The 24,102-nt window shown below is 40.7% G+C and overlaps 2 protein-coding genes and 1 non-coding gene across 9 annotated transcripts; all 3 read right to left on the minus strand.

Moving 5' to 3' along the window:
* Nucleotides 1-9,588: 9,588 nt before the first annotated feature.
* On the minus strand, nucleotides 9,589-9,869 carry LOC147453538 (RNase MRP). The gene has a single exon (XR_015188783.1).
* A 424-nt stretch (nucleotides 9,870-10,293) lies between these two features.
* Nucleotides 10,294-10,886, minus strand: LOC147453539 (uncharacterized). The gene is made up of 2 exons (XM_086516930.1): nucleotides 10,874-10,886; nucleotides 10,294-10,838 (listed from the first exon to the last, which is right to left on the minus strand). Exons 1-2 carry the CDS (start codon nucleotides 10,884-10,886, stop codon nucleotides 10,294-10,296), a joined length of 558 nt encoding a protein of 185 aa, XP_086373056.1.
* A 4,516-nt stretch (nucleotides 10,887-15,402) lies between these two features.
* On the minus strand, nucleotides 15,403-23,356 carry LOC147453540 (uncharacterized). Of its 7 annotated transcripts, XR_015188546.1 has the most exons (6): nucleotides 23,096-23,356; nucleotides 22,793-22,903; nucleotides 19,183-19,230; nucleotides 17,306-18,805; nucleotides 15,941-17,206; nucleotides 15,405-15,803 (listed from the first exon to the last, which is right to left on the minus strand). XR_015188546.1 is itself a non-coding variant. In XM_086515708.1 (4 exons), exons 1-4 carry the CDS (start codon nucleotides 23,096-23,098, stop codon nucleotides 17,873-17,875), a joined length of 1,095 nt encoding a protein of 364 aa, XP_086371834.1. In that variant the 5' UTR covers nucleotides 23,099-23,356; the 3' UTR covers nucleotides 17,215-17,872. The 7 variants fall into 7 exon arrangements, 1 of the variants encoding a protein (XP_086371834.1); XR_015188548.1 differs by lacking the exons at nucleotides 22,793-22,903; nucleotides 23,096-23,356 and adding an exon at nucleotides 19,312-19,410 and having other exon boundaries at nucleotides 15,403-15,803; XR_015188545.1 differs by lacking the exon at nucleotides 23,096-23,356 and having other exon boundaries at nucleotides 15,407-15,803; nucleotides 17,306-17,565; nucleotides 22,793-22,849.
* Between the last annotated feature and the right edge of the window lie 746 nt (nucleotides 23,357-24,102).

Consider the following 24,102-nt stretch of genomic DNA (forward strand, 5'->3'; position numbering starts at 1 on the left):
ACGAAATAACGTGAACAAAGTTTCTAGTGCTTAAAAGATGCGATCAGTAGGAAGTTAGTACTTTTCCAGCCTATTGGGATATTATTTTCCATGTACATGTAGACACTTCGTGCATGGCTATGCGAGCCATACTAGCCCAGTCCGATGGGAAGACAAAGTACCCGGTCTAATTTGCGAGTTGCAGGTTCAGTACAATTGAACAGGGGTATTCGACTATTGAAAGAGAAGCATTGGGGATTGTATTTAGTGCTACCAAATTCAGGCATTATCTATTGGGCAAACTATTTCACTTCTATGTCGATCATCAAGATCTATTGTGTTTTATCAACAAGGTTATTATACAAGAAAGGCTATTTAGGTGGATGATGTCTTGATCATCAAGATTTATTGTGTTTTATCAACAAGGTTATTATACAAGAAAGTCTATTTAGGTGGATGATGTTTCTAATGGAGTCCGAATTCAAGATTTTTCATAAGGCAAGAAAAACACACTATGGAGCATGCTTCCTTTCCACAAGCACAAAAGGTTGTTCACAAAATTCATTAAGGGATGAGCCAGTAAATGTTCAATTATTCCAGACAATAGCTAAAGAAAAGCTAGACCCAGAATGGCAGGACATTTGTGATTTTTTTCAGTTGGGGAAGTTTCCAGATGAGTGGTCCCAAAATAAGAGGAAAGCACTCATCATAAAAAGATTGAAATTCACTATCATTGCTAGAGCACTTTACAAACTAGGCATTAATGGTGTGCTTCATAGATGTGCATCAATGAGAGGAAGAATGAAAATGATCACTGAAGCTCATAATGGATATGCTGGAGGGCACTTTTCAACTAATATCACACATAAGAAGATCCTTTAGGCATGATTATGATGGAAAACTACAATGGCCAATGTCAAGAGTTTTCTACAAAACGTGTGATATTTTCCAGAGGATGGGAAGGGCAACGGTAGCTGAGATGATGTCACCACTAACTCCAGTGTATCCACTACGAATTTTCATAAAATGGGGTCTGGATTTTATGGGGCCATTCAAGAAAGTAAATCCGAGAAAGAATATGTATATTGTTATGGCCATCTGTTATGTCAGTGTTGGAATTAGGGTTGCAGAGAAACGTACACACCTTGGAGAAGACGAAGGAAGCTCAAGGCACACAATAGAGAGTGTGTTACTTAGTGTGCAATGGAAAGATGGATAGCCCTAGAGTGATGGGCGTATATACAATGCTCGGGGGAAAAGAACCTCCTAAAGAGGGAAAAAATGCCCCGACGGTCCTAGTGTGTTTACACACATCACTACCACATGTATATGGTAACAAATCCCCCCTGGAGTGATGCGGTGAACAAGAGCTGGCACATGAGTAAAGGGAAGTTCCATGCCATGAGGACATGATTAGTCCACAAAGGGGAGTAAGCCCAAAGCTTTGTGGAAAGTGTCAAGCTTCTCACGAGACAATGCCTTTGTGAAAAGATTTGCAAGGTTGTCCTGTATTGGCACATAAACCAAGCTGATCTCTCCTGTTGAGAGCCTCTCCCTGGAATAGTGGTAATGCACCTCAATGTGCTTTTTGCGAGAGCATGAAAAACTGGTTCCTCGCAACTGCCAATGCGCTCGGACTGTCAATGTAGATAGTGTTGGGAGTGTCCAGTCCAACACCCAAATCAGCCATAAGGCGTCTGATCCATAAACACTCAATCATAGCTGTGAAGACTGTCCTCTACTCAGCCTCACAACTAGAAGTGGCCACAGTAGGTTGCTTCTTGCTCAACCATGATATTCAAGATTTGCCAAGCATGAAACAAAAACCACTTGTGGACACTCGCGTGTCAAAACAACCAGCCCAATCTGAGTCCGAAAAAGCATGTAAGTCTGGTGGCAATGATCCCCCCTTGGGATAAAACAAACCAAGATGTAAAGTGCAACTAAGGTAGTGGAAAATCCTCTTGCCAGCCTGCCAATTCTTAGACCCTGGGCTATGCATACATGTGCTAACTTGTGAGACTGCAAACTGAATATCCGGCCTCGTCTTGCATACATAAATGAGGCAGCCAACAACAGTTTGATAAAGAGGTGACATTAGAAGGATCGCCACCATCATGTAGACTCAACTTCAAACCTGTTTCCATGGGAGTGGAAATAAGTTTGCACTCCTCAAGTCCAAACTTACATAGCAATGTCTCTATGTAACTTTTCTGACACAAGGTAATACCACCATCACATTGCTTAAACTATATACCCAAGTAATGATGCAACAGCCCCAAATCTTTTATCTTGAAAGTAGCATTCAAATCAGCCTTAAATTCAGCAATATGTCTCTCATTTGGTCCAGTGATCTCAACAACTCATTGACATAAAGAACCACAATGAGAAGTACATCACCCTCTCGCTTTACATACAATGTGCTTTTTGTTGGATTGTTACAAAAGCCTTGTTTGACCAAATGAGTGTCAGCTTTCTCATACCAAGCACGAGGAGATTGCTTCAACCCATACAAAGATTTCTTACATCTGCACATTTTTTCCTCTTGTCCTTTTATGACAAAACCGCGAGGCTGTGTTACATAAACTTCCTCAAATATGTCACCATTCAAGAAAGTAGTAACAATGTCTGATTGATGTACATCCCAACCAAAATGAGCTGCCAATGCACACAGAAAACACATAGTAGTCATAGGACAAGTGGGAGGAAAAGTCTCTTCATAATCTATGCCTTTTTGTTGTGCATGACCCTTTGCAACAAGTCGAGCCTTATGGCAATCGATCTCACCATCCGGCTTGCGTTTCAACTTGTAAACCCACTTCGTACCAATGGCATTTTTTCCACGAGGCAAATCACATAAAGTCCATGTGTCATTTTTTATAAGTGCATCATATTGTGATTGCATGGAAGCCATCCAATTTTATGAACTCTGTGCTTCATCAAAGAACAGAGGTTCCTCAACATCATGTAAGCTTGACACAGCCAAAGCATAACAATTTGATGCATAAGATGCATGGTAAGAGCCTGAATGAGTACGACTAGACAAAGGTGCATCCAATTTACTGTCACGCAAAGTGTGCACCAGCCATTTTGGCATACCTCTAGCCTGCTCATTTTCAGCCCTTTCCTCATCAAGGACATCATGTACATCTGCATCAGTAATAGGCTGATCTATAACATTTTCAGAAACCCCCATAGGCTGTATATTTTCCTGATTGGAACTTAAATTCATATTTCCACCACTAAAAAGAGGCAACAAAGTGTCATAAATGTCCTGTGAGCTTACATTACTGTCTCTAGTACATGACAGCAAGGGCTGAACAGAATCTTCCACAAACACTACATCCTGTGAAACCAGAATACGTTCTATTTACGGATGATACAACCTGTGACCTTTGCTTTCAACACTATAACCAACAAAAATACATTTGTCAGTCTTATCATCCAATTTTTTGTGTTGTGTTTGTGGCACCAAAGCATAAGCCAAACATCCAAAAACACGCATGTGCTCAATAGAAGGCTTTCTATCATGCCATGCTTCATATGGAGTAACAGACTGCAAAGATTTTGTAGGACACTTGTTTAGTACATAAGTGGCACACATGATGGCCTCAAGCCAAAAAGAATGCAGCAAAGCTTGGCTTTTGACCATACATGTGCCATTTCCGTAAGTGACCTGTTTTTCCTCTAATCAACACCATTTTTCTGAGGTGTATAAGACACTGTACATTGGTGTTTTATCCCACGGCTAGCCAGAAATGCATTGAACTCATGAGACATATACTCCCCCCCTCGATCGAAACGGAGGGTGCCCATAGTACATTTCGAGACATTTTCAGCCATAGCCAAAAATTGTTTGAAGCACATTAAAACTTCGGACTTCACTTTAAGAGAAAATACCCATGCATGCCCGAAGTAATCATCAATGAAATTCAAAAAGAAAAGGTAATTGCCCAAGGACAGAGTTTGCATGGGCCCACAAACATCACTATGCACAAGGTGCAACCTGCATGTGGCCCAAATTGAACCATCCTTTGGAAACTTAAAATGCTACATCTTACCCAAAATACAGCCTTCACAAACATGTTTGACAAGTGCTTCAATAGGCGGCAAAGAAGCAACCATATCAGATTTTTTGCAAACGCAGCAAACCGGCAAAATTTAGATGACCAAAACGTGCATGCTGTTGGGATGCGAGTTTTGTTGCATCCTATATGTGAACAGTCTCTTCCACCTAGAAAATCCTTATGTGTCAATCCATGTGAAAAGTCTCTTGAAACCTTTGTAAAGAGAAAGCCACTTGTATTGTGCATTGGCAGCAACCTTTTGTGCTCATGTGTCAAAAGGCTGCCTATTTCCAAAAGCCTATATAGAGGCAGGTTCTGCTGAATAATATTAAGCTTTATTATTTTCAAGTATAGCCTATATTGTATTGTCCAATAGTTTCTCTCTCAAGCTCTACTCTAACCTCTCCAAGCATTCTTATGCCATGAATGGCACACTAACCTATCCACCTTAACCCTACAACTGGTATTAGAGCATTAGCCAAGCTAATCTCGTTTTTAGCTTAGATCCTAATTAAAGCACCTTAATTATTTTTGCATTAGCACTTTATTAACTCCATCTTGCATATTAAAAATAGATTGCACTATTCTTATACCACGAGATTGTCAATGGGATATGCACTTCGCCACTACCCATGATAATCTTGGGATAGGAATTCTTCTTATCTTCCTTAGCACAAAGTAGGAATAAATCTTGCAAGCTAAGTTTGGTGATGTGTGGTTGAGCTTATTGTAAGGGATTGTCTATTTCAAGGGTGGGTCAAGGCTATTCAAGACCGACCATGTCCGTGTGTGCCCATCTCGCATACCACCAAGCTCCAAGGAGACACCAAGAAGATGTAATAAACTCTCTTCAAGAGCACGAAAAGAAACTCAAAGGCAGTCAACAACAGTCAAGTGGTGTTTATGTGGTCTCATCCAACCGCTACAACCGCAATCACAAAAGAAACTTAAAGTGCACACACTATGGTAGAACAAATCACCTTTCAAAGGATTGCTATGAAATCAACCCTTGTCGCATTTGTGGCAAAAACAACCATGCTACAAAATATTGCAGACTCAAAGATAAATCTTCATAGGTTACCAATTACAAAGAGCATTTCAAGGATAAACCAGAAGCAAAAATCAACCTTGACACCACTGAAGATTCTTACAAAGATAACGACAACAATATTGGCTTTGTATATGATGATGTGCTGTGAACATTATCTCTCTTGTGTACCTTACCCTCTATTTGTGCTAGGGGAGGCTTGTGTGTGCCTACACCCTTTGTGTCTAGGGGAGGCATGTGAATTGTGTGCCTCACCCTAGTGTGTTTTGAGGGGAGGATTGTGTGAGTGATATACAACCAAAACCCACATAGGGGAGGATTGTTGGGATGCGAGTTTTGTTGCATCTCTTATGTGAACAGTCTCTTCCACCTAGAAAAGCCTTATGTGTCAATCCATGTGAAAAGTCTCTTGAAACCCTTGTAAAGAGAAAGCCACTTGTATTGTGCATTGGCAGCCACCTTTTGTGCTCATGTGTCAAGAGGCTGCCTATTTCCAAAAGCCTATATAGAGGCAGGTTCTGTTGAATAATATTAAGCTTTATCATTTGCAAGTATAGACTATATTGTATTGTCCAATAGTGTCTCTCTCAAGCTTTACTCTAACCTCTCCAAGCATTCTTATGCCATGAAAGGCACACTAACCTATCCACCTTAACCCTACACATTTCAAAGTTTTGCATCTGAAATAGCCCTTGAATCTGCAACAACATTTGTAAAATTTTGTCCACACTTGTCATACAAAGTGAGCTTATACAGCCCACGGCACAAAAGGCCAGATGCAACAATTTCATCACCAAAACTGAGGTCATGAACTGTACATCTACCATCCACAACCTTGACTACAAGTCTAAGTCTAGCAAGTGCGGATACAGACAATAGACTCTTCTTGATCCCATGTACATAAAGTGCATCAACAAGTGTGAAGGAACTGCCATTTGCAGCAGTAAGCATAATCTTTCCTACTCCTTGAACCGGATAAGAGGCATTGTTGGCACAAGTGACTGAATTCCCATGAGGGACAGACTCGAGAGAGGTGAACAATTCACGATGTGAGATAATGTGCTTTGTAGCACCACTGTCGAAATACCACACATGTGAATCTGCAGCAACTGACAAGCATGCATCATGGGCAGCAGAATTGTAAGTGCACTCTGCACTAAAAACCCATTCTGCATCTACATCAGCATTACAGTCTCCTTTCATAGAAGACTCAACAATGGCTGCATTTGTAGTGGAACCAACATTTGCAGTGGAACCACCCTATTTCTTTTTAGCCTTTTTGGCCTTCAACTTAGGACACGACTTGATCAAGTGATCATTAGCTTTACAATAATGGAAACACATCTTCTTTTTGCCCTTATCACCAGAATTTCCAGACGAATTGCTGCTAGTAGAAGCATTAGGAACAAAAGTTTTTCCACTCGCAGCAGAACCATAAGAAGTGGATGCATTGCTGTTACCACCCTTTCTTTGAGAAGCAATAAAAGCCTGATCTGTCTAGTCCTATTTTTTCTTGAAAGTGACTCTTGCAACAACAATGTGCATAATGCATCAAACTTGACAACTTCTGGATTTCCTTGGGTCATAAGTCTCCAAGTACTAGCAAAATTCTGGTAAAAATCTGGTAAGGCATCAATAACAGTCTGCACAAGAAAACTCTCTGAAATGAGTTCAACTACAGAAATAAGTTGCTCATTGATATCCTTGACACTAGGAAGCAAAGTGACCATATCATCTTCCTCATGCATAATCTTCGACTAGTATTACCATGACTCTCTCCGCGGTTATTACCGCGCTTATTACCATTGTTATATCCGACAACCAAATTTAGCGCCTAAACTTTCAAATTCTGGCTTCACCCCCCCCCCCCCCCCCCCCCCCCCCGCCCTGCCCCCACAATTCAAATTTTGGTGTTTCCCTCCTCTCAATAAAAAATGAAGAATATTGTATATAATTCTCAAATTTAAAAAAGAAGAGAGAGAGAGAGAGAGAGAGAGAGAGAGAGAGAGAGAGAGAGAGAGAGAAAGAGGGGGGAGAAGGAGGCGGGGGATATAAGATTACACTTGGTTACAACTAAATTAATCATTGTCAATTGATTAACATAATTGAGCATATTCTCAAATCTAAAGAGAGGAAGAGGAGGGAGAGAGAGATGAATGGATTACACGACCAAAAAATTTTATAAATGCAAAATGTTTATGAATCATCTTCCAAAAGATCTCTACATGAAGCATCATCCAATTCTAAGCCCATGGTTCCTAAATCAATAAAGAGAGAAACGGAATTGTCGTTTGTGGATGCATTGCCAGCTTCACCATCTTTGAGTTCGTCATCCTCCATCTCATCATCTTCATCATCATGACAATCATCCTCGCTAAGACTTCTGCCGCCGGACTTGATTCATTGGCCTCCCTCCCCTCTGTTTCCACCTTATCCAAAGTTGGAGGTGGAAGAGGGTCGAAGATAGTCTCCACTTCATTAGTGGAAAAAATGGTTCTCCCCCGAGGTGTTACGGGAATTACAAACCAATGTTTTGGTTGGTGGATTGCTGGGATATAGATGAGCTATAAAATAGATGCTCAAAGTGAGTAACATTGGTATAACTAACACTACAAGAAAATAAGAATAAAAAAGGTACATGTCACTCACCTGCTCATAGTTGCACGGTAAAACAAATTGTCATACCTCCCTGTGTGATGCACACTAGAGTCCACCGTGTAGAGGCCATTCTCATGTCGTCTACACACATTTGCAAACCACTTGCACTTGAAGATGAAGGTATGAAACGTTCTAAAATTAACCTTTAGTATCCTTCAATAGTTCCGCAGTACCTGGCTTCATCACCGTCTGTGTCAAAGTTGCCCATGATGGCACAATCCATGGTGGTTCTACGCTCATCCATGTGGCACGTACAAAAGTGACGACCCTTTGACCACATAGAGTTAAAGGAAAGGCACTACAAAATAGAAAACTATATTAATTTATCAAATACATGTTAAAGATAATTTCAAGAAATAGCGTTAAAATATGGTTTAGGTATATGAGTACTTTACCTTTGGTATGCAGCCTCGTGCATACTCCCATTCTTTTTTGGTGATGTCTTCTCCGCGCGCTTTTGCCTCTATCATTCTCTCATGAATCCGCTCTACACTAATGAGATCTGGGAAGCATGCAAGGTGTCTAGGCACTAGGGGTGCCCTCCTTCCTCCATGTGCTTGTTTCCATGCTTTTCTCTCTTGAAAAAGCCTTGCCTTTGCCACTGTCCACAAGTCCACCCACTTGGTCATAATCTTTGCATTGAGAATGCAAAAGTTATCAACCACTCAGGATAGATTCATATCCATGTTAAGTAGTTTCTTCTTTACACTTGGCAAGTGTGAAGTTATCCTTGCATCTTCCTCATCTGACCACATGCGAGAAATTGAAGGATCAACTTGTGCCAAATACTCTGATATGTAAACAAATGCCTCCTAAACGATCCACCCTTTGGCCATACATGCCTCTGGTTGATATTGTTATAGAATTGATATTTTATTATCTATTGTAGTTGACATGTGGCAAAAGCATCAACAGATAATGGATTATGCAAAAGGATGTTACATGTTAGGTATATTTGGTTATTCAAGTGCTCTTTATGAGCTTTGGCCAATTATGTCCGGCCGGCCAGTTTGTACTCACTTTGAGCATTCAAGAAATCTATAAATTAAATACGTGCAAGAGGAAAATGCTCACTCTTGCACGGGGGGAGATTGCACCTAGTGTCTGTCTATTCTTCTCTCCTCTCCTCTCTTCTCTCTTGCCGTGCCGGTGTAGCACTCCACTCTAGGAGGTGCACCTGAAAGTGTTCTCTCTCTCTCTCTCTCTCTCTCTCTCTCTCTCTCTCTCTCTCTCTCTCTCTCTCTCTCTCTCTCTCTCTCTCTCTCTCTCTCTCTCTCTCTGTTCGAGTATGATTTGATTATATGATCACACGATTTGTTAGGTATGCATATTTGCGGTGTTTTGTTGTTTCTATCATGCTATTCGAGGTATTTTGCAAGGACGCTACGTCTTCCGTTTGTAGTAGTGGTATCAGAGCTTAGGACACGCTCCAAAACTAAATATTTTAACCAATACCAACTAAGTATTTTGCTTCTTACGTTTAGATTCCATTAATTGCTTCAATGTGTAGTTAATGATTTTTTCTGAATTAAAAGAGTGCTTTCTTTATTGTCATAATATATTGATTATTAGTATAATTATGCTAATTAAACGTATTAGTAGAATAGGTTAAACTTAATCTATGGCGATACTCGGGAACAAGAAAAGATTAGTACGTGTCCTTAGATAGGATGTCACAAAATTAGAATCTCTGAAGGTTCGGCTATGACTCACAACATAGGATAAAAGGTGAGGGAAGTTCGTAATCAACGAGTGAGATCTTAATTAGCAGGGTTTGATATAGTAGTGTGAGGTTTGAATTTGCTAGCTGATAAGTAATCCACCAAATAAATAAATGGCAAGGAGGGAGTAAGCCCCGTTCTGTTGCAAGCGAGAGTTCATGACTGTGGTATAGTCAGCTACTCCCCGGTATGACGTTCTAGTGGAAAGGGGCTCCACACTTGTCTCAGCCCCAAGTATCCAGCTAACGCCAAATGGAAGGAGGTCTGCCCTTTCAGGCTCACATTTCTATGCAAAGAGGCCTCGCCCTTTACAGGTGGCCCCCTAACTCGGGGACTTTCACTCGGCCCGCCTGCGTAAGCAGGGTGGTAAGCCAAAGCACTCCTCCTTCCTTGCCCTATGTCTCCTAACCATGCAACAAGAATGAACAACCACGACCCACCAATTCTTGGCCTGCCATGTAGCGGTCGAAAACAAACCTGAAGCGCTGCCTTCCTCTTTCCCTGTCATTCACCTAACAAGCAGACAAAGCAGTTGATCTCTCTCTTTCTCATCCTCTCTTTCGTGCCAACCACCCACCTTGTATTGTTCTCAGCTTCTCATATTCACCTACCGGCCATGGAGTGGGCATTTGCCAATCTCCGACTCTCCCTTTCTCTCTTTAGCGTCTACCCAATGACTCGGTCTCTCCTTCGCGCGACTCGGTGGCCTCATGCTCTCACACCTAGCAGCCACATACACACATGCACCAACCTAAGCCGCAAACTCTCCACCAACCCCCTTTTTTTTGGCCAATCTATTACCCACCACTCCCTTTTTCTCTCAGTTGATTAACGACTTTGAGTCCCCTCTCAGTCGATTAACTTTTCGAGGACAAGGAGAACATAGCGACATCACATGACACAAATCTACAAAGAAGATCTCGTCGCGAGTAGGATCCGGTATTTCGACTTCATTGACTTGAGGAGAATCAGCAGGAAGGTGCAGAAACTCATACGCATCAAGTATATCAAGTGTATGAATAGAGAAAGTGACATTATTTTTGGAAATCATCGACATGACTGAAGCATGATTACCATTTGCTCGTCGGTTGACTGCTATGGGTGAAGAAGGTGAAGTAGGGAAGTGTCGGGAACCACCATCTGCAAGTGCATCAGATTTGTGGTCGGCAAGAGAATCAACAATTTTAGCTTGTAGGAGATTTTCAGCCCCATTCGAAGAAGGAGCAGCCCGACACATGGATGATACGAGAATGGCAGAGGTACTTGTATCTCCTTGACTCGGCAGGAGAGAGCCTTCGCCAGGGTCTTCAATTACTTGCAGGGATTTAACTTCTACAACGTCTCCTCTTTGGATGGGCGGGAGGCAGCCCGCAATTGCTCTGTTTATTGAGGGCAATAGCTGGCCCACTTCATCTCTTTCCAACTGCGCACGCTCAGAGGATGAGGGCGCTTCTTCATCTTGGCGAAGCAGATATTGGGTTGGCTCCGAGGTCGCGGTATTAAACTTCGCATCTTGGCCATCTGAATCTTTGCTTTCTCCACGTGACGGCAGGAGGCTGCTTGCTGCAGTTTGCAGGTTCTCATGAGGCTCAAAGGATGCTCATTTGCTCTTGCCGCAAACAGTGACAATTTATCAAATAGTTCTTTGACTAATCTATGAAAACATATGCTTGTTTCTCGTGATAGAATCACGTTTCTTGGATAGTTTAAGGGGTTCCCTATGCTTAGCTTCCCAGGTCAACATGAATAGCAATCCAAAATTATAAATTTGTCTTACTGGATTAGCAACATGTTCAATTAACTCCCGTGTTTGAGGCTGGATGATTTCATGTTCTTTCGGAGTCAATATGTCCGCTTGAGTTATGATTGGAGTAGAAGATACCTTCTTTTTCACCTTCCTTGGAGGTGGATCGACATAAGCATCCTTTGAGCTTTGGGTCACTCGCTTCGGATCCATCTTAATGAGATAGAGAAAAGGTAGAGAGAGAAATAGAACTCAAGAATCCGAAGGGCAACACGACGACGATGATAGAGAAGACTTGGAGATGGAGATGGCTTGAAGGTAAGAGCTTGAGGGAGAGAAGGTAACTCCGACGACAAGGCAAGAGAGCTTCTGCTTCTAAGAGTGTGTGTCTGTGTCCTTCAAAGTCAAGGTAGAGGGGTCTTTATATAGGCTCTCAAGGCCAGCTAAGAATAGAGGAAAGCAAGGAGAGCTAAGTTCGGGTACGTTCGTGGCTTTAAAAAATAAATAAAATTTATTTTTTATTTTTTTGGGACACGGATTCCGATGAGCGAATTCGATTCTCTAATTAGAAGAAGCTTGGCTTCCAAGACAAGAACTCTAAACTTAACTCCCTCCTCTTTCTTTCCTAAAAATACTCCTCCTTTCCTAAAATTGCTCTCTCTTTTCTAAATGGTCGACTCTTATCATTAGATACAATCTTGAGGCTTAAGTTTTCCGTCAACCTATAGTTTTCAAGTGAATAAGGGTCATAATTCATAGTTTAAGAGTCCGATTTTTAATCCGGTCATTCCGTTGGAACGCTTTAAGATCTAACAAAATGCAAACCTTAAATATTTGCAAGGTAAATGAAATACTTTTATTGAGAAATGTTGGGTACATTACAGGGGATTTGTTACCATATACATGTGGTAGTGATGTGTGTGAACACACATCACCTAGTGTGTGAGCACACTAGGACCGCCGGGACATTTTTCCCTCTTTAGGATGTTTTTTCCCCCGTGCATTGTATATATGCCCATCACTCTAGGCCTATATATCTTTCTATTACACACTAAGTAATACACTCTCTATTGTGTGCCTTGAGCTTCCTTCGTCTTCTCCAAGCTGTGTGCATTTCCTTACAACCCTAATTCCAACACTTTGATTGTCGAGGCAACTTTTCTTCTTGTTGCACATTCTCCTCTTTGTTGCCAGTCTTGGCTGTGGTGAAGATGTATTTTGATGTGTTTGAGTTTGTAGAATTGATCCTCTCTATTGCGTGGACTTTATGATGGGTTTGCTTTCAAGGTCCACTGCAATTTGAGTTGTCTGCAATAGGTAGCCAATGTCGAAGCACTGTGTGAGCTTCGTATTGTTGTTGTGGATATCTCTCTTGTTGAAGTTGTCATTGCTTGTTGTTGTAGGCTATTCTTTAACTTGTCATTTTTTTATGGAGCTTTGTTGTTGCCCTTGAACTTAAAAGATGCTCTTGATAAGTATATGGAGACTTGCAACTATTGTTTTGTTTGATGATTGGGTAGCCATTTCCTTATTGTTGCTGATCAAAAAAAAAAAATATATATATATATATATATATACAAGAGAATGATGATAAGGGTTTCTAGATTAGGGTCTTAAATTTGGATGACCAAAGGTAAAAAACCCAGTGGGAAAAAAGTGCCAATGATATACGCCCTTATTGGAGTTGAGCATTTGGACTTGAAGTATTTAGCATGCAAGGTGAGTGCTTGGAAGATATTATATTAAGAAAGAGTGCCTAATGCAAGTGTCAATTATGGGACACTCTATATGCATATGATAAATTTTTCAAACAAAAGCATGCAGTGCAAAAGAGGGATTTGATGTATGCTTGGAGAAACAAATGTAGCACATGTGACATTAAAGACGTCGCAATAGCTTCCACATTTCCAAGAAGGGTTTTCATTGTAGAAGCTTCTCCACTCATACCTCACTGTGCTTAGTGCGTGAGTGTTTTTGGACTTCCTCCTTCACTTCACGAGACATAAACTACATAGACTTTGACTCTTATGCTCACATATACAGCATGAGCGACACAAAGTAATTATGCTCAGCTCTTCTAGCTTGAGCAATACCTAAACTAGCTAAGATGCTTAGACCATAGAGAATATTACTTGAAGCTTTGGGACTAGCACCTCGCTCATTTGGTGGCTTAGCCTTACCCGACTATGAATTTTATGCCATGTATTTTTAATGGCGACTTGGATGTACCTATTCAAGACCAGAAACCCAATTCCATAAGTTCTAGAGATATATGTTCTTTCGTTGTGTTGGCCTACGGATTCCACTATTCTATCAATTAGGCTGGCATACTTTGGCTCATCTTGACTTGATTGTCATATGTCACACTGCTTTGTGAAACAAGTTCTTTGGACATTGTAGGAGTTGATGGATTCTTTGCTTTTTATTTCCCATGAGAAGCGGTTGTCGAGATGTGTGGACTCTTTGTGATTGAGTTTTTGTGAGCGAATTTGGAACCCATCTTGTCTTTGGTCCATGTGTGACCATCTTTGGCATTTTCTCTTTTGCTTTGTCTTGATGGAGATTAGGCTTTGGTACCCATATCTGATTGTTTTCATCATAGAAGCCTTTCTTTTGTAGTTGGAAAAAAGGTATCTATCTAGAGGGTGTATGACCCTCAATTGTGATTGGCTTTTGCTGGATCTTGGTTGTCCTCGCTTGTCTTTGGGTGGATCCCTTTGTTCTTAACTGATCTTCATTGTTCTAGGTTTAGCTATTACTTTTGGTAACCAGACTTGAGTGTTACCTTCATAAAATCCTTGTGCTATGAGTAGCTTGACTGGAATCATCCACTACATCATTTTTCTTTGTTAGGTAGATTGGTTGAATTCTAGCTTTGATACCGACACTTGGCGCATTGCTTGTTGCTTTGAAGATCTCTTTCAATGCCTCTTGCAGGTGTTGTTCCTCCTGCTTGAGTTGTTTGTCTTTTGTTGATAGCTCGGCTTGCTCCTTGTAGAACTTTTTTTTTGAGGTGATTGGGTCTAGGCTGTTAGTTTAGGCTTTTTGCCCAAAATTAGCATTTCATTGGAAGTAGCTGTGAGTAGTGATTGACTCATTTAGTGCTACCCATCTTGCGATTTTTTGTTGTTGAGGTTGAACTTGTGCTTCACCCGAGGGATTCACTATTAGTAATGGGGGGATGTCACCTGCATGCATCAAAATTAGAGAAACCCCCCTATGTACGATATCTTACGTGCTAACCTATCCCCCTACATACGGACAAGATACAGACATTCTCGTAATGAGCCATCCCCCCTCATACGGATTTCATACGGAATGTAATGACCCACTATTTTATGTATACTAGTAACATACCAATTTTAGAAGCACATGCTTTTGCAAAAAATACATATTGAACTGCAAATGAGCAAAAGTGTACATTGTAGTGTGTTTTCATTTGCAATAGATGTTAAAAGAACAAATCATGAAAAGCAACAAATATAATGAAAACTAAATTAAAATAAACCAATTGTTTCAATGTAATTTGTCAAAAAACAAATACCATTTACTTTGTAAACTGATTCAAATCTCAATTTCAAAACATATGATACTACCCACCTACTTAGTAGGCTTCCCACATGGGATTTAAGGCACACATATAAAATGGATTGTTTTCTAAATAACAAATAATGCATACTCTTAAACAACTATGAAAAAATTCACTCATCAAATCAAAACACATTACAAAACAATCCATTGAAAGATTAATCTTTTTGAACAAAAACAATTATATGTGATATGAATGCACGTCTATGCTTAAGCAAATACAGCTTTTAAAAAAGCACCATCTGTATTTAATTTTGAGTTTGTACATAAAATATAAATCTTAAAAATTTTGCCAGAGTCTCCTTTGTACGGAGACCTCTTTCTCAAAAAAAATCAGTATACCCTTTTCTTGGGCTCCCAGATGGGATTTTCATCACATAATTTCTTTTTCCAAAAAAACTGTCCACCTCATCTTGGGCTCCCACATGGGATTTAAGGATTATCTAACACATTAAAATCAAACACATTTTCAATAGAGTCAAAGTAATCTAACTTCAAAGTGGTTATATGACCTGCATATCATAGTACGTAGGAACCTCCAATCACATAGTCTAATCACACGATTACGAAAAGGCCATGTCCACATCGATACGCGATCATGTACAAAACAAACACAAAATGAAAACATAAAAGTAGCCTACCAAATAAACTTAAGAACCCTCAAAACCAAAGTACATTCCAAGTGCTAGTATGCCATGCTTCTCATACTACACAATCAACAAAATGGCATGTCCATGTCATATGGCTGCCGTGTACATAAAATACATAAATCAAAACATCAAAATGAAATGTTTGAAGAGAGTTTCCTAAACCAAATGCGCACCCCTTAATCAACATTTCACTAGTCCACATGCCATGTTGGACAAACATCTTTCATATGGCACATCGTCTTTTTATGAAAATACTCCTATCTAGGTACTGAGCTGAAATCTAAGTCAATATTTTCAAAGAGTAGTCATCCCTTATCTTTGCCACTTGCATCCAGCATAAGTATCAACCTGTAAGATTCAAAATAGTTACACTTAGAATTAGCAAATAAACATAGCTCTTTATTGTACAAACCAATCCTATGAACTTTTCTCTTGCACATGCTTGAACCTAATTGACAAATGAAGTCGATTTACATTTCACATACTCATTGAAGACCTTGTAGTCCTTAGCATCAAGATGGTACTTCTTAGTCTCCAAATCATACATCAAGTTTGCAAGTGAAATTATAGACTCCAAGGATACACATTGATTGTCCACAAGAGTCGTATGTATAGCTCCTTGCACCCTTAGCTTTTTGATACCATGCAAGATGTTTCTCTACATTTGCAAGCCGGTCAAGACGATCAAAAGGACCCCTGGTCTCTTTCATAGCAGATCCCACTTTTCTTCTCACACAACTCTTCCAAGATACCATGTACCTTTATTTGCACCTTCGCTAGTGCTACAGATCTTTCCTTTACTCTTGCACCTTGTGTCATCTTTGGAAGACAACCCCTCAAATAAAACAACACAATCTAAGCCTACTACAAAAGAATTTCCTGTTTGAAACCTGATCTTTTTATCCATTGAAGAATAAATCCCACTTTTCACCCTTGTTAGTCTGTCCTTAGACAGATTTGGATTTCTATTTAGCTGACTCACAAGAGTACTCTTACATATTTTCTTGCCATCTATCTCTACAAAAGAATAGAACTGGCTCTGAACTTTCTCCTCTTCATCAACTATCTCATCAAACACATGACGTAACTCACATTCTGCGACTATCATGTCATCTTTGGCACATGTGCTCAACTCATTTGCACCTTCGTCTATCTCAAGAGGAAGGTCATCAACAACTCCATAATCCAAAATTTGGTCATCTACATTGGCAACCATTATGCCTTCAAGATCTCTCTCTTGCCATGTGTCATGGCACCAAGAGATATCGTGAATCCCTAGTATTTTACACACATCCTTCGCTTCACAAAAGCCCTCTCTTAAAGCTTGTACTATGTTCCCATCAAAAGATATGGACATGTAGTCACCAAGATTGGCAAATGGAACGCCAAGTACATGATTCATTACAGTCCATATTCTTTCTTGCTTAGAGTGTGCTGCTGGAAAAACAAGCATGGACCTTGATTGAATCCCAACGATCCTGTTTAGCACACCAGCACTGCTTAACAAATCAACTCCATCATAACTCCTCTCATTTATAACCATACCGCCAACTTTGCTAAAGAATTTTTCACAAGTGTGTGACCCCGTTGCAGACAAAGGAACTTGTAGATGTGTATACTTTTCTCTGAATAGCTTGATTAGAAGAACTATAAAGTGGCAAGAGAGCTGAATATCAAGGAATGTTTCTTTGCTAATGAAATTCTCCTTGAGAGTGTATATCGCTTGTTTCATGATCCAAGTGCGCCACATCCTGAGAAAACAACGTTAGATATTTCTTACAAAATGAATAACTATTGTCTTAATTTAGTGGTAAACATAAAGAATGACACCCTGTCTAAACACTGAGTACCTGAAAAAGAAGGAAACCTTGCCGGAAGCTTTCACTCTCTCAAATAATGAGAGAGTTGGAGACAAAAAAATATCATTGTATGAAGCTACTATTGAAAGGTACATTTCTGTTCCAAGTGTTCTTTCTTGCTGAAATTGACTTCAAATGCGCAAATCCTTCAGACGTGCTTGCACCTTAGGTCCTGCCAATCTTTGGGCTGATCTCCAGTTTTGCCTATCCTTTCTCTCCACATCACCCTCTTGCAATCCATGCTCATCAACCTTAAAATGTTGATATACAAGAGAAACATGATTCAATGTAGCGATATCCTTGCCAAGGACAAGTCTTCTAGAAGCATTATCTAAAGGGTTAACAAACTTTTTCCCATTACGAATGAGGTCCGAGTCATGCAATCCCAAGATACTTCCATCATAATCTATGCTCGTTGTTAATGGCCACCCTTTCCAAGGAATAGAGAATCGAATACCCACATGAGAAGTGGTCATCTCTCATGAGTTTCCTTCTTCGAGCATCCCCATCAGAAGCATGACGAATCAAAGGACCTACAATGTTTTTAAGATGACGATTCTAAAGCAATGCTACTGCATCCCATTGCGCTTTGATAAAATTCAAATTAAATTGATTACATGTCAGCTGGACCACCAGGAAAAGCTTTGGTAGACAATGAATAAGGGGATTTGCAATAAGAACCCGTGCATAGTGAGCAATAATATTAGCGTGGAACGCCTCAACAACGTTGTTGTACCCGGCTTCACCAGAACCAACGACCACCACAAAATCTGGTACACAATTGTGTTCTTGTTTCCTTCCACAAAAGCCGACAAGTTCATCATTCCTTGCATTCCACCTGAACATCCTCTTTATAACAGTCTCATCTTCGACAATAATAACAGGAACGTTGCCCATCGAGATGTTGTTTCTACCCATTTGATGCTTATAAACCTCAGCCACATGTTGAAATATATCCTCCCTGACCGCTGTTTTATAACATATGGACTTCCTTGTTGCCCTCATAGTGGTTGAAATATGAGGTCCCCCAAGGTTCAAAGAGAGAAAGTTGTGCATTCTTGTACCTCCCCACAAATTAGCACCTTCAAAGAGACTCTTTGTTGTGTCAAAGTATCTCTTGCCTTGGGGATCTCTTCCAATGTTTTGCGAGATATCCATGAGAAATCTCCACAATGGTTGCTTTCCCTCAAACAAACCGAGGTTGTGCGCATTGACGATATCCATGCAAAACTTTTTCACATCTCCTCTTCCCAAAGCTTCAGAGACAGTATCATGAAGGTTCCTGACTCTTACACTTAATGCTGCAACTTTGGTTTTTGTGAACCACATTATCTTCTTAAGTCTTCGAACTAGGATACACCTAGATCGTGCTATGCCAAGAATCTCTGAGTTAGTCATGTAATCAAGTCTTCTGCCGAAACCTGTATCTCTAAGCCCTCCACTATGTGTTGCCTGGGATTGGCGATAAACTCTCATCCGAAAATCTCGTTCCTTGGGAATGGAGGCACAGTTTGAACACATTAGCCCATCAAATGGCATTCCCAGTATGCTTACTCTGCTGCAATTTTTGTGACAAAAAGTTCTAGATATGCCAATGACGCATTGATCCTTATATAACGTTGCTATGGTGTTTGGTTCAGAAAACCAATTTGCCCCCCCCCTCTACTATCATCTAAAAATGGTTTTAGGTCAATTGTGTTTCCTCCAAATATGAATGATTTTTGCCAAAATCCCCAACATAGTGTTGAATATATCTTTTCTTTTATTTGGAACAAAAGGAAAACAAAGAACAACAAAAGTCTTTTTTATCAAAACCTGCTTCAAAAGTGGTACAAGAAAAAGACAGAGAGGTACTTAGAATGGCATACCTTCACCTTCATTTCTTTCTGGTGCACTCGATGACTTCTCGGAACATACTAGCAAGGACAACACACATTCATCAAGCTTGTCAACAAAAGATCTACGATACTAATAAAAATGTCAATAATGCAATTTACCTGAGATTGGTTTGAAAAATCCAGTCAACTCCTTCTGATGGTCATCAGGTACCGGGAACTTACTTGGATGACCAACCTTCTTTGTCCGTTCGTGCGAACTTGGAGCACTAGCCTAAATATGCACCTTTGACTTTGTGTGCTCTATCATGCATTGTTTGATATACCCTGTCTTTGGAAATAGGGGGATCCATTTTCCATCAACATTGCACTTTATAAAGACTTTAGAGGTAGACTTATAGTCATCAATTGTCTCAAGCACCAATTCAAATTCTGATTTCATCTCTTTTGCAAATGCATTGACCTCCTCCATTGCCTCAACCACCTTCTCTTTGTTTCTAGTAATAATCTGATCCACTAGGCTTGCAGTGTGGGAGTCGGACCTTTTTGCTTCATGGAGACCCATGGGTCGCATGTGACTACACATTCTTTAGTAAAGAGTTTAACTCTTTAATGGTGGACATTCAAAATTGAAATAATGCATTCTAATTTTCATAGGTTATCACTAACTTGCAAAATCTAGGCTAGATTCGAGCTTACCTTGAAAATTTTTGACAAAATGTGACTACACTCTGAAGAAATGCACCTCAAAATGCCCTCGAGCTCTCCCCACAAGATAACCTAGATAGAACCCCCAACTCATGTCTTTAATTCTTGGAGCTCTCAATCCTTACCTTCTTACAGAGTGCACCATCGTACCCGTAAGGATGCCTTTGACCTATAACCATAAGGAATATGACCTTTAATTCATCATATGTAACTAGGCAAGCTGTGACGATCAACTACTTCAAACTGTCAACCCATGTTATAAAAAAAAGCTCGCATGTCTACCTCTCTGCACCGTCCTCCTCAGTTGACCATCGCCCTCACTCCCTGCACATCCTATGCTAGTCTCCTTGCACTTCGAGTGCTTGGGTACCCACCACCTTTCGCGAGCAACCTCCTGTGTGATTGCTACGTTGTCCATTACCCGACACCATATCTCATTTTATTCTTTGTATTTAATCTGATTGGGTACCCCCTACCTCGTTGCATTGTTTATTCATTGCTCCAGGAGATTCCCCCAATCTCGCTCATCCTTGAGTTCAAATACCTTGGAGCTTCCCACCCAATCTCACCCTCTAAAAGGGATTGACAGGGTCAAACTCACGTGGACATAGAAGCCAACACTTTACAACGATTCTCATAACCAACTCACCGTCCATGCGACGCTGCTGTGAGTGACAAGCGTAATATATTAAAAAAATGCTTAAGCAACGGTTCCACTTGAATGTTAACTGGCACAGCTCAGCCCTATGTGCATGGCGTCCCTCCTTTCCAATCGTCTGAAGCCTGCACCTCCTCGTGCCCCACTTCGCCTAAGGGTGCCTCGCCTTGCCTCCCCGTTTGTCGTCTGCTGCTTGCGAACGGATATTTGCCTATTCCCATTAATAACATATTAAACAAGATTGGGTACCCCCTACTGAGAAAACAAATATAGAACACGTGACTGCTCCTCACCACTCTTCCCAAAATCTTATGTATTGAACCCCTTCTGGCCCTTAATCTGAGGTCTGGGGTTGCTGGCAAGACAGAAACGCAGGGCTAACCTAAGAGGGCTCGATGCTAAAGCTTGCTATCATGGTAACTCACCTGGCACACAGGAAACAACTTGCAATGTTTAGTAGACAGCAAAAGAAAAGACAAAACTATGTAAGCTTGTAATGGGCAAGGTGTCACAGGCGAGGCTATGTTAGGTAATCAAATCCGCACACATGAAACCATGAAACCTTAAACATACAGAAGACGTGATTGCTCATGCTCACCATGAAGCCACTCATGAAACCATGAAAACCTCAAACATATAGAGCACGTGATTGCTCATCCTCACCAATTTCCCTTCTCGCTTTCAGTCTGATTTCCCGAGATCTAGGGCTTCTGGCAGTCAGGAAAAGCAAGGCCAACCTCAGAGGGCTCCCCATCCCCTCCCCATTGCTAAAGTTTGGTAATGCCTAGATTCCAATCATTACTTTCTGGATTTGGTGTATATTGGTGGCTCCGTTATTATATTGCCCCCGAATCCTTCATAGATGCCTTTGAGATCCATTTGATTCTCGTCCAACAAAAGCTCTTCATAAAGCGAAGATTTGAACCATGGCGGCAAGTTTACAAACTATTCGTCGCTCTAACCACCTCGACCAGAGCTGCTAGGTGTCGAATTATTACATCCTTACATATATGTTTTTAAAATACATGCGCCTTGTCTTACCCTCCACGCATGAAGCCCTTCATGCGCCTTACCTTCTCGCCCTTACCTTGCGCCTCTAGCTTACACCCCTTGCTCGACACAGCACAACCCCTTTACCCTCCTGAGAGTGCTCGCATATTCTTATAGCTTACGTTTTTATGAAATGTGTACATCTTTCTTGCTCACATATTATCTTATTCATTCGTTCCAAGATTCCTATGAACTTAAATTTGGACCTCATCCCCACCTACAAAACTAACCCTTCAAAATGAAGACTAGGTTTTGAACTCGCACATGCAGCAGTGACCATTTCAATCTCAGCTATTGTAAGCCACAAGTAGAACCAAGCTGTCTTGCTACTATCTATGTTGTTTGAATTCAAGAAATAAGATTTTTAGCCCCCCCATCCCCTTGCTCGATCTTCTCTCACACGCGAATATTCTCTTCTATTACCACCATTTTTAGATTTTACACAAGCTGGTAGCCCCTACTACTCATACTACTGAATGACATTTCAAAAAATCACTACTTGAAAAGATTCCTCTTACGCTCCACCTTTTTGAGGGTCCTCCCATCTACGTCTCCCCTACGATCTCCAACACAGAGTCCACATGCTATATTCTCCTACTTTGCAGGCATTTGGTCCAACACGTAGGCCGCAATCACATGCCAATTTCGTCTCTCTTCTCCACCCTAATGGGTGTTGAGCTTCTTGTTCTCTCTCTCTCTCTCTCTCTCTCTCTCTCTCTCCTTCTCCTATCCTCGTGTGTGCGCCTCCTGGTACTGCTGCAGATTTGATGGCAGAGATTGTTTATCACAGGCTGCTGATGAAGCTTTCGAGGGTAGGCGAAGACCTCACAGATTTTCGCTCAGGTAACTCGTGTGGAGGGGAAGTTGGACATATATATATATATACATATATATATATATATATATATATATATATATATATATATATATATATAGAGAGAGAGAGAGAGAGAGAGAGAGAGAGAGAGAGAGAGAGATTGCAACTCACTCTCTTTGGAGCTTGGCACGCGGGGGGAAGAGGGAGATATGTGGATGCCATAGAAACAAAGGAAAAGAGTCGGCTTTTGGGATGCGATTGTCTGAGAGGGAAGACAGAGCATCCCTACAAGATTCCCCATCAAATTAATTTCTCGGGTTGGGTAGCACCTACTGCTCATTGGATTCAGCCTTTTTCAAACAGTTAATAACCTTTCAAAAAAGAGCAGACATGTTGACTGTGGATAATACCTGCTTTGAGGGAGGGGAGAGATGCCGCTTGTTGCAGGTGCTACTGCCGGTGAGATGGCGCTGTAGTACCAAGCACGTGTGGGAGCTCTTCTCGTGTAGATGTCGGAAATCCTGCCTCCCCATTTCAAGCAGACATCAATAAATTAGTTCCAACAGTAAAGCTTTGAGAGGGGAATCAAAAGGCCTACTTGATCGGCTTTCTAAGGAACACACACACAGAGAAGTGTGAGCTTGAGCTGTTGACATCGGAATTGCCCAAATGCAGACAGTGCTCGTTAAAAAAACCTAGGTTTACAAATTTACCATTAAATTTTATATTTGAAGGTGAGAAAACCCAAAGCCCTATCTGCAAGCATCTCTCCCTCTCTCACACCATTTTCCTCTTGAATAAAAGGTCTTGAGCTCAACTCTCCTCGTTGAATAGATCTTTGATCTCTAGGGATAGTTTCCTACAACGTTAAAATACTCTTCTTCTTCTTCTCTCTCTCTCTCTCTCATCAAGACTCTACAGTCAATGAATATTTCCCTTATATTTAAGGCTTTGTCACACAAAGAGAGTTTGGTGGATTTCATAAAGCAAGGGGTAGTCATGTACAAAGGGAATTTAAGGGCAATTCATGTGCATAAATCAGTTAAGAAGTAAATTGTGTGGAAGCAACAAATTCTGTACAAGGCATAGCAGGGAAAGACTTAGAGGAGTGGGCTAATGGTTGCGTAAAGAAGAGAGCAAGGAGAGATTAAAGGACATTTGGTTTTCCTCATGCTCTCTTTACTTTCACTCTTGACTAACGCATGGCATCATAAGAGCGTTTTCACTCATCACAATTAAGCAAAAGTTAACTACATATTATCTTTGGTTGTAATTAAACATTGCATTCTAATTTGGTGTAAAAACCTTCAAATTTTGTCAATTTACCTCTGTTGTTTCACATATGAAGGTTTACCTCTGTTGTTTCACATATGCAGGTTTGCCAAGTTTTTGGGAAAAAGTTTATTTTGAGCATTGCACGACACAATGCTAGGATTCTGCAAGCGAGGATTAATTGGGCTCTCCTTCTGCCACTTCTGTCCGCCCAGATGCAATCATCCATCAAGAAAAATGTGGCTTGACTTTATATCATCCATCATCCTTTCCGTCCCAAAATAGAGAAAAATAGTGTAACAACCTGAAAAATAAATGTAATTTTCTAAAATTTTCTCTTGGCAAATTCAAGAAAATGAATTCTATAGGTTTAGATAAATGTTTTTTCCCGAACACTGATGCAATCACTTGCCAAGAGTGTCACACACAATGCCGCGGTCCCACGGCG

The sequence above is a fragment of the Adiantum capillus-veneris genome, chromosome 7 (genome assembly GCF_014529385.1).
Source record: "Adiantum capillus-veneris isolate H3 chromosome 7, ASM1452938v2, whole genome shotgun sequence".
Lineage (NCBI taxonomy): Eukaryota > Viridiplantae > Streptophyta > Polypodiopsida > Polypodiales > Pteridaceae > Adiantum > Adiantum capillus-veneris.